This window comes from Ctenocephalides felis, unplaced genomic scaffold (assembly GCF_003426905.1).
Source record: "Ctenocephalides felis isolate EL2017-DRISC unplaced genomic scaffold, ASM342690v1 CF-g0.4_SCAFFOLD_02840, whole genome shotgun sequence".
Lineage (NCBI taxonomy): Eukaryota > Metazoa > Arthropoda > Insecta > Siphonaptera > Pulicidae > Ctenocephalides > Ctenocephalides felis.
In genome coordinates, this window is record NW_020538994.1 from 25,478 (window position 1) to 37,647 (window position 12,170).

The 12,170-nt window shown below is 29.2% G+C and overlaps 1 protein-coding gene across 1 annotated transcript; it reads right to left on the minus strand.

Annotated features, from left to right (window-relative positions):
- Nucleotides 1-804: 804 nt before the first annotated feature.
- Nucleotides 805-11,931, minus strand: LOC113381367 (insulin-like receptor; the record flags this gene model as incomplete). The annotated part of the gene is given in 13 exon segments (XM_026620307.1): nucleotides 805-1,407; nucleotides 2,121-2,364; nucleotides 3,184-3,264; nucleotides 7,771-7,823; nucleotides 7,826-7,988; nucleotides 9,075-9,218; nucleotides 9,220-9,260; nucleotides 9,263-9,283; nucleotides 9,286-9,388; nucleotides 10,986-11,083; nucleotides 11,086-11,229; nucleotides 11,577-11,580; nucleotides 11,853-11,931. Coding segments are annotated over 13 exon segments (1,645 nt in total), but the record flags the coding sequence as incomplete, so codon positions are not given.
- Nucleotides 11,932-12,170: the final 239 nt, after the last annotated feature.

Here is a 12,170-nt window from a genome sequence, read left to right on the forward strand (position 1 = left end):
CTAACACAAAACAAAACGACAATAAACAAACAAAATTACAGAAATTCCCTGAGCAGTGAAATTAATGCATTTTTCAAATATGGCTAAAATATTTCAATCATCACTTTCAAAAAACATTTGTTAAAAAATCTTCATACTAATAATTATGCTATACTAATTTTTATTTTATTTCTCTTGAATCGCTCATTAATCAATATTGGAATTATTAATTGTTTGAACTGTGTTTTGAGTTTAGTATCAGTTTTGCAAGAATGTTTCAGTATGTATACTATTATCACATGTAAGTATTAACTGTAAGTTATACTAGTTTTATAAGATCTTATTATAAATATCATATCAAAATTTGTTATTCTGTGTTTATTACCTTTTATTGTTTTTTCCACTCAATGATGGGTTTGATATAAACCGAAACGTACAGATCCAATAAATGATGTAGTTTTCTAATTGGCATTATGCCTAAACAAAATCATCTATGATAAATGAATAAATATGTACACACACACACACACATATATATATATATATATATATATATATATATGCATATATATATATATATATACATATATGCATATATATACATATATGCATATATATATACATATATGCATATATATATATATATATATACATATATGCATATATATACATATATGCATATACATGCATATATATATATATATATATATATATATACACAAACAGATACATTATAACACATACAACATAAATATATAAATATTATTATATGCGCGTACACCGAATGCATAAATTTTTAAAACAACGAGCTCCCAGAGCAGGTAGTATGCTTTAAAGTCAAATATGTATATGGTTTAAGGTTGAAATCTAAAACGATATAAATATGTGATGTAAACTTTGATGCTTATTGAATTCATTTATTTTTAAATGAAAGATTTTTTAATTAAATAAAATAGAATTAACGATCTGCAGTTTTGATATTGGCAGTACCATTTTTAGAAGTTATTGCTCCCATGATATATCCATTAGCATTTGAAAGCAACATGGGGGCCGTTGTCGAGAATTGCATTTCTTCTTCCTCAGAATCTTTACGCCGCCGCTCAGGAGACACTGCATTACTTTTGTTCGTTATGGAATAGAAAGCAGGACTTCGAGACCCAAATAAACTACCAGCATCTTCAGAGAATTCCCTATCCCGATGTCCATATGATGTGCCTGGTGTAGAACCTATGTAACTCATACTGTCCTGATATGAACCTACCTTTTGATCTAAGCTGAATGTTGTATCCATTTCATGTCTCGAGAGAAGTCTCTCCATTAGATCAGGTTTTGGCATTTGTTGGCCTGTTTTCTTTACATCAAACTCGGACTGAAATTCATCATCTTCGGTGTGATGCAAAGGCGTGGATGGATCGTCATTGACTAAAACTAATTTTATAAATAGTAATATTAATGAATTTGCAACATAAAAATATTTAGAAAATAATGTCATAAGGCAAATATGTAAACATTAAACATACAAAAACTAAGATAGAAAACTAGAATGTTTTAGCTATACAAGTCAGATTTAACAATTGTTCAAAACGCTCCGATTTTCGATTGCAAATTTTCGCAAAAGATATTTCTTAAACATAATAACGTGAATACCATTTAACTTGAGAAGCTTTGAAAACAAAACTTTGAATTCTGTTCTGATGCGTAAAGGACACTGTATTGCTGATAGAATAGCTTGGCAGCACGGCGTACATTAAAATGGTATACAAGATAATCAGAGCATTATGCCATTGTGAATAATAAATTGTAGATAAGCAGTGCATCATAAGCTATATAATAGTTGTAATTAAATGATATTTTAATTCGATTGTACTAAATGATTTTATTTCAATGGAAAAAATAAATAGAAAACATTCCACCCTTATATTGTATGATTGTGAAGCAGCAAATATCGACATGAAACATACAATTCCAATCTGGGTAAAATAACTCATAATAACAATCAACTGAAATGTTGGAAATAAAATATATTTTGTAATACAATGGATTAATGAAAATATTCAACTCTATCTGAATTTTATGATACATATCTACCACAATATTCAATAGTTATTATATAGTACACCTATAACGTATAAAGTTCTTACTTGTATTTTGCATATTTATCAGCGCTTCTTGACCTTGAGGAGAATGGTAAAATGAAATCTTCTTAAACTCAGGATTGGCATCTGCATGCAACAAAGTCTCAAGTTCAAAGAAAGATGGTCTTGCTGATGGTTTGTGCTGCCAAGTAAGGCGCATCAGCTCATATAACTGGTCTGGACAATTTTCGGGTCTTTCCATAACACCGCCATCAATCACGTAACGTAAAACTTGATCATTTGACAATCCCTTAAATCAAGAATTATCTTTAATAATAGTATCTAGTGCATAATTAGTTTATATATATATATATATATATATATATATAACTTTTTCTTTAAAATATAAATTTCTTTTAGCTGAATGATGAGACACATCTAGTCTCGAAATGTATAAAAAATTAAAATAAATTCTTTACATTCGACGCATTGGCTGTTTTATTCATTTCAATATGTTTCAACGTCGAACAAAAAATCCTCAAGATATATATATATATATATATATATATATATATAAATTTAGAAATATGAACAAATAGAACCCTTTTTGTAAAAACTTTTTTTGCACACTATTTACACAAGTAAAAGTTTTTTTTTAATTAATCTATATATTTTCTGTTGTTTCGACGATGAAACATATTTGATAGCCAATTCTACGAATTAAAACAATTGAATAATATTTGAACTTCTTTATTTAAGAGTTTCAACACTATGTTACATCATTTAACTTACCAGACCAAGAAAAACAAAATACAAAATATAGATTTTTCTTAATTAAAATTTCACAGTAAGCACCGAAACATATAAACAATTACAAAATAAAAATTTTGCAATTTTTTTCGATTAATTAATTATCTATCATAATCAGCGAATGATTTTCTGAATGATGACAAAAACATGAAGTGTCAAAACGTGAAATAAATAATTGTAAATATTTTTTTCTTGTATTTAAAATATTTAATTATGTTTCAATAGTGTCAATTAATGCACAAGTACATTATTCCATAAATTAATGAATAAATCTTTAGAGACAAAAACAAAATACAAAAAAAATCACACAAAATCCTACCTGATATGGTTGAGAAGCTAATGTAGCCATTTCCCACAACACAACACCATAGCTCCAAACATCGGAACTGCTTGTGAAAACCTAAATTTTTAAAATGCTATAGTATATTACAGTAAAATATAGTAATTGTTAAGAAAAAAACTAATATTAGGTTGTCAAATGTCTCCCTTCCGCTTTTTTGCTCTTGGTTTATAATACAAAAAGGCGGAAGGGAGATATTTGACAACCTATTATATATATATATATATATATATATATATATATATATGTATATATATATATATATATATATATATATATATATATATATATATATATATATATAACATATATATAAAAAGAAATATAACAGTAAAATACAGTACACCTATAAGTCTGTTTTTACACGGTAGATTGGTTCCAGAAGAAGCCGTGTAAAAAAAAAACATGTAAAAAAAGACATTGATCTTATACAAAAATGGGTGATTTTTGGTTTTGGATGGTAAATTGCAATTTAATTTTTCTTTATAGTTCTTATTGTAGCTTCATTTAAACCGAACGTTTTACCAAGAGCAGTTGAGCCTTCTCCATTTCGAAGGCGATCTAAAATTTTAATCTTGGTTTCCAAAGAAATTGCCTTCCGTTTTAGTTTTATATCTGACATTTCCTTTTAGGGATACATAAAATATTTAACAAAATTAAAAAACATAAATAACTGAATAAATACAAAATATTTTTTGGCTTACCTTGTATCTTAATGCGTTAAAATTAAATTTAATGGTAAATCAAATTTGCCTGCAAAAAATTTCTTTACCAAACACGTCTTATTGCATTGACAGTTCACAAAATATCAACACGTTTCAATTGCTCTGACCAGTAAATTTTATTGTATGCACATAAAGGGAATTTCCCTAAATTAGCGCTATTCACATTTGCTTTGACCAGTAAAAATTGTTTGTACGCGCTAAAAGGGAATTCACTTAAATCTTTAAGCTAGTGTTCGCAAACTATCGATACTATCGATGGTTTCAGACTTTTTTCTTTCATAAATACTTTTTTGTGATATGAACATACTTCGCAAAAATTAAATTTGACAAACAAAATTTAAGTACATAAAATTTCAAATCGTGCTAAATAAAATATAATCGTGTAAAAAAATTAAAAATATTCAATTTTCAAACCGTGTTATATCAAAACCGTGTACAAAAAGACCGTGTAAAAACAGACTTAGGTGTACATTAAAATAGTAATTGTTAAGAAAAAACTAATATGTACAGTACAGGCCAAAAGTTTCCAGACACATGAAAAAAATCTCATTTTCTGAGTTTTTAGCTATATTTTTCATATAAAAATAATTTTATTCAAGTTAGTTTTGTACATTCTACGTAGTATTCTACGTAATATATATATATTAAAAGAAACATATTTTTAATATACATATACGAGGTCTGTTCAAAAAGTACCCGGAATTTTCGTTTTTTCAAAAAAATATTTATTTATTCGTCTACATTAATGTGGTCCCCTTCAAAGTAGTCCCCCCCAGATATAATACACTTATGCCAGCGTTTTTTCCAATTTTCGAAGCACCCTTGATATTCACTTTTTGATATGTCCTTGAGCACTCTCAGCGATTCGGCCTTTATTTCTTCAATCGAGGAAAACCGCCGTCCTTTCATGGGTCTCTTCAACTTTGGGAATAGGAAAAAGTCACACGGAGCCATATCTGGTGAATATGGAGGTTGGGGCATGACTACGGTATTGTTTTTGGCCAAAAAATTACGAACAAGCAACGACGAGTGAGCAGGTGCGTTATCGTGGTGCAACAGCCATGAATTGTTTTTCCATAAATCGGAGCGTTTTTTTCGGATTGCTTCACGCAAACGTCGCATCACTTCAAGGTAATACTCCTTATTAACCGTACGACCTTGTGGTAAGAACTCTTGATGCACTATGCCGTTATAATCAAAGAAAACAGTAAGCAAAACCTTGACATTCGATCGAACTTGACGTGCTTTTTTCGGTCTTGGCTCACCTGGGCTCTTCCATTGGGACGATTGGGCTTTGTTTTCGACATCATAACCGTACACCCATGTTTCATCACCAGTTATGACCCTTTCAAGCAAACTTGGATCGTTGTTGACGTCATTTAACAGCTCTTGAGCGATGTTCATGCGATTGCTTTTTTGGTCAAAATTTAGCAGTTTTGGAATGAATTTTGCTGCCACTCGTTTCATGCCCAAAACATTTGAAAAAATGTTATGACATGAGCCAATTGATATGCCAACTTCATCAGCAACTTCTCTAATTGTGATTCGGCGATCATTCATAACCATTTTTTCCACTTCTTTCACATTTTCATCGTTTGTTGACGTGCTGGGTCGACCGGAGCGTTCGTCATCTTCAACGTCTTCGCGGCCATCTTGGAAACGCTTATACCACTCGTAAACACTTGTTATTTTCATAGCAGACTCACCATAGGCTTAATTAAAAAGAAATACTATCGCGTATATTAAAAAGAAATACTAACTATGAAATTGGCATTCTGTTCTTAAGGGGTTAGGGTACTTGGAATTTCTCAAAAAAATCGGATTTTTATATTTTTGCATTTTCATTAAGTGTAATATCTTGAAAATGTTTCTCGAAAATTTCAAGTTGATCCGATGTTACTTTTGAGTTATTGGACCCTTACCAGCGCGTTGACCAAGTGGAGAGCTCGATACTTATACTCAAGATTATTCTCCCTCACATCCTGATGTTTTAAAAGCTTTTAAACCGATTGAAAACGATGTCAGCAATGATAATTTACTCAAAAAAATGTGTAGTTCAAGATTGAATCCATAATCAGGAAATTAAGAGCTTCAACAAACAACTAGTCTAAAAACCGTGAATACTAGTTCTACTATCGTACACATTGCCGAATACATATACATATCATTACTATTGATTATGGGTACCCTAGGACCTAATTGTGGGTATAATTCCCATTGGTATGCTGAAAAATTGAATGCTGCACGTTTGAAAGTAGCAGATCAGCGCGCGCCCACGAGACGACACTGGAGGGCAGAATGCTTCGTAGGCAACACCAAATGGAATTTTTGGAAACTTCCACATGACTGAAGAATTGTTATATGGCACAGGAATAGATGACTCGGTGTAAATAATTAATAATTCGTATTTCTGTACGTAAATCCAATTTAAACTTTGAACGCGTTTTTCTCAAAACTATGTTTCTTGAATCGGTGACCACTGTAAACTCAAAACCGCTTAGTAGATTTTTAATGAAATTTATACAGCTTCTAGAATACATAATAAACTCGTGCCTGATCGAAGGATTTTTATTTTTTCAAAAATTTGAATTTTTTAAGACCAATTAACTGTTGATTTTTACCCAAAAACTAGATTTCTTTCTGATGCTGCCATTTTGTTAATTTTTGCAAAAAAAAAAACCTTCGATCCGCCCGGGATTAACTATTCATAAAACTATTTTTTTCAATTTGATTGATTTTAGATGAATACCAAGGAGTTATGATGTCACCGCCAGGACCGTTTTTCGAAACAGGGTCAACAAAACAGCTATAACTTTTGGGATATTGATTTTTTCTTCTGAAATTTTTTGTTACAAAAATCAATTCAAAACTTGTATAATAATGCTGTATTAAATTTTTGTAGAAAAACCATCGTTTAATACCAAAAGAAATACTGAAACACTCATTATTTCGTGCCTGCAAGTACCCCTAACCCTTAAGGTAAGTTGCAAAAACTTCCCGATAGAAAGTATAATTGACTTAATCACAAAATTGGGATCTAGGTATTCAGATAAATTTTCAACTATTTATTTCGAAAATCATGTTTTCGTTTTCACTTAAACCTGAACATTGCGATTTTCAATTGAATTCACAATTTCAAACACTTAAATAATGTGTAATTATAATGCGTAGACCCTGCTTGTACATTTTTAAAAGCATCCATTATTACTAATTTCAATGACTTTATATAATTCGGCATTTTTGTAAGTCAGTTCTGTGCATGAATTTATTGCTATGTTCAATTTCGTTTAAAAAAACATCAAACATTCTTTTAAGAAACTTAATACATTATTTTACGAAATATTAAGCATCTGCTATAAGAAAATACTGACACGACTACTATATCATGTACGTATTTTTATATTATTTAATACTCATTCATTTAATTAATGGTAACGTTTTTTACACAACTGGAGAAGTTTTGTAGACTGCTCATTGGGTGACAGATTTATAGCTTCCCGAAGGAGAAGTTTATGTTTTCATAAAAAATCCGATTCGCTAATTTTATGTTTTCTTGACGTTTTCAAGCCATTCTGAATCGAACGAAATCAAATTTGAGAAAAGTATGTGTATGTGTATGTTTATGTGTGTGTGTGTGCGTGCATGTTGAACAACTGTTTGTCGTAAATCGATATTTTCTCAAAAGCGACTCGACCGATTTCAAAATTTAAAAGCCATTTGATGTATCTCGATGAGGACTATTGTTTATCAGACGATCGGTCTAGCCGTATCTTTATAAATAGCAGAAAGTGAAACATTTTTGCTTCGAAAAAAAAATTCATAAAAATATAAAACAACTTACACCATCTTTTAATGATTCAGGTGCCATCCAGCGCACAGGCAGAAGACCTTTGTACCCTTCCTATAATAATCTGTTTCATAAATATCTCGCGTCATACCAAAATCTCCAATCTTTACAGTTAGGTTTTCTGAAACCATGCAATTCCTAGCTGCTAAATCTCGATGCACAAATTTTTTTGCTGAAAGATATGCCATTCCATCAGCTATTTCAATAGCCATCTGTAATACGAACAGATAAATATAACATATAGAAATATTTTATACAACTCAATAAAAATAGTATAGAAAAACTCAATCAACACATGCACTTTTCCTCTACATTTCAGATTCATTAATGAATTACAACTCTTTAATGAATGCCCTCGTGAAAATCTTTCCCTGGCTTTGATTTTACTATGTTCTATAATTATCTTTTCTAATTTCGCGATCATCAATAATAGTGAAACATTTTTACAAAATATAAAACTTGAAACATTCGCCTATTTTATAAATTACTATTTTATTAATCATCACTATCACTATAAACGAACAATCAAATATATAAATCCCGTCCATTAATCTCGTGAACGTTTTTCAAACATTGTTTCAAAATTTCAAACGGCAAAATCAAAATAAGTCATTCATAAAACATATATTTGCATTTTCTTTTAAAATCCGTTATTATGCAAAATGGGTATTATTTAGTTAGAGGTAGTAAACAATTCTTGCATCGAGAAAAAAATTATCATAAAAATTAATTAGAGTTAAATGATAGTTAGTTAATTAGATGTTAAAATAGTAAATGGACATATGAACGTCAAATTATAGTTATTCACAGATATTTTATTATTTCTCTTTTTGCAACCAAATTTTTCGTCTGAACAAATAATGAAAATTCTTAGACCTTAGTTAAGCACTTCGAACTATTTTACCTTTTCAAATACAGTTTTACATTTTGGCCATAAATTTTAATGTTTTCCATTGACTCAACTTAGGCTTCCATAATAAATAAAGATTTTTACATTTTTTATATTAAAAATCTGATTTTATATAGAATTTACAGTACCGTACAATCAAAAAACATACTGAACGAGAATGTTTCGAATAAAATAACCATGGGTATTTTATATTTTCTCGACGTTTTTTCTCGAGGGAATAGCAATAAAAATCATATAAAAGCAGTTAAAGACACAAGATGTTATAATATATTTATACTAAATATAATCACTGATTATATTTGATTATATCACTGGATACTGATTATTATTATTCAGTATCCAATATTTACATCATCATGCCTTGAATTGGTAAATGTTTATAAATCACCTGTAAAATTCTCTTAAGTGTTGGTGGTTGTACGCAAATCTCCGGATCATACACATCACTATCTGGACGATGAGAGCGAAGATAGCTTTTGAGATCACCATTGGCCATCAATTCCATAACCACTAAAGTAGGCTGACCACGGGAAACACACTCCAAGCAGGCGTACCACATGGGCAGTATCAAACGCTTCATGACAGATGCCTCGTTCAAAACTCAATGCGCTCGCGATCCGTGGCGTGCTCATTCACAGTTTTAATCGCACATTTGATTTCACTGTTGCCTTGTACTAAATCGCAAGCTATACCCTCGTACACCTATATAAAATATATACGTCAGACATAAATAAAATAAGATAAAGTCAACGTAATATTGATTTAATCCTGATTGCGCTATGTGAATGAAACATTGAATAATAATGTTCATAATGATATGATTTTTATTTATATGCAGAACACAGCAACAAGTGATCGGGCACCTACAGTAATATTTAAAAAACTTGAATATCAAAATGTGCCAATTCAATTTGAATATCAGATCTAGATTATGCAAGCAAGCATATGGCAATTGCACTGCAATAGGTAAACCATCCATTTAATTTATACATACTTCTACATTCATAACAGTTAGTTATTTTTTATACAAAAGATTATTTGGAATTTTTCTTTAGTGCTGAACAACGTTTGCCGAGCCAGCTAGCTATATATAATATATATATATATATATATATATATATATATATATATATGTAGCGGCCTGTCAACACGCATCGCATTTCTACTGGACAGATAGGCTCATATGTGACAGCACGGAGGAAACAAATAATTCAAGTGTCAGATCTGATCTCGCATTTGTCTCCCTAGTCTAATTGCCAAAATTATAATTCTTGAAACCTTTTCTTTCAATTGTAAATACAAAAATACCAATCACATTTTATAAACGATCAATATGATAACACATAGTGGTCGTCAATATTAATCTTCTTACTAAAATAAACCAAATATAAAACTTAATATATCCTGGAATTTATTATGACTACATATTGGATCATTTTGGTATAACATATGGACTACTACCTCCCATATATACATATCTTATCTATATTATATATATATTATTATTTTCTATATTAACAAAGTCTAATAATCGGGCATAACATCAATAAAAAACATTGAAAGGATTCGCATTTTTTTAAATGTATTTCTCCATTACATCTTCAACCAGTCTACGAATAACACACTATTATTTGTGATTTTTAAAATTAGTATTTTGTGAAAATTATGTGTAATTTCAAGTTAATGTTTATAACACATAGTGTAGTGCATTAACCATATCCTGATACCATGGATTATTAAAATTTTCCAATTTAACACTAAGATCAACTAATTGTAAGTACTATTTACTATTTTATTTTTCTTTTCACTCCAATTCAATTGTTTTAGTTTTTAATTTTATTTTTAGTTTCCACTGAATGAAGGCCGAAACGTAAGGATTATAGCCGAAACGTATGGATTAAAATAAATTTTTGAAAACAAATTCATGTTTTTTATTGATGTTATGCCCGATTATTAGACTTTGTTAATACATATGTCAACATCAAATTCAGAATCATACAAAATATATATATAAATAAATATATATATATATATATATATATATATATATAAATTGTTATAGAAAATATAGAAGACCAGGAGCATGCAAATAGAAGTTTGGAAAGAAAAATGCATAAAAATGAATAAAAAGTAATGCATGGTCATTATTTAATAGTATAAAATGGTAATAATAATTACAAATAAGGGAGAGGAAGGAAATCATTGATTTGTGTTCTCATACCAAGGACCTGCAGACTACTATTTATTATTGATATTATTATTATTATTATATATATTATAGTATAGTATATTAATATACCATTCCAAAAGAGCCTTGACCCAATTCCCCTATCAATTTTATTTTCTCTCGGGGAACTTCCCATTCATCAGGTTGGTACTGCATACTGACATATTCAGATTAACAGAAGTGATTAACTTAATGCTAGGCGGAGAAAAATACTTTCTGTGCACAAAATATGCCAAATGGATAAATAAATGAAAAGAAGTAGTGCAAGAAAAGTATATCCAACAATTTCGCCAGAAGTTAGGCCAGTAGATGGTTCCTACAAACAAAACATGTTTCATTATGTCGAATAATGTTCATTTTAACTTCAAAATAATTTTAACAAATTTTATATTAATTTGATGACAGTGTGATTTTGCATTACTATTTATGGTCTCTACGTATATATATATATATATATATATATATATATATATAGTATATATATATATATAGTAAGTTATCCTCAGGCAATACAATAAATGAAGAAACTTCTGAAAATTAGTTCTTAATTTTTCCAAACACTTTGATATAATTTTCATCATCATCAGTGACTACATTTATGGTGTCTTACATCAGTAGATGTACACAGAGCACATAATTCAGCACTACCATTTATACATTAACTTGTCTTGAACAGTGTAATTTTTTTGTTTTAAATAAAGTAATTGAATATTTTACGCTCGAAGTAAATTGTAATTGTAAGTTACTCTTGCTAAAATAATCTGTAATTTTGTGAACCATTCATGTTTCATAACTCTGCTTATTTATTACTCTATTTAAACAACAAAAAAATCTCGTTAATTTTGAATATTATATGTAATATATTCACAAATTTTTATATAAGTCTTTTATTTACTTTCATTTTAATAATGTTAATAAAAAAAATATAAAGACTGTTACCATTATCAAAAAGTATTTCATTTCGGAATATTTTCCATTTCCAGCTTTTGAGACGGCCATTCCACGAATGCTATAATTTCTGGAGTTAAATTCTTAATTGCATACATACGATTCCGTCTATAAAATCTTGCTGTGTCACGCATATTGGAACAGGTTTTGCCTTAAAAGATAAAAAGTGCTTAGATATATTTATATAAATGAATGGCATAAATGATTAGGTATGAATATATTATATAAAGAAAACATTACAAGTAAGTCAAGTCAAATGAATAACAGGTATATTTGCAGAAAAATAATTGTAAAAATAATTTTGAATAA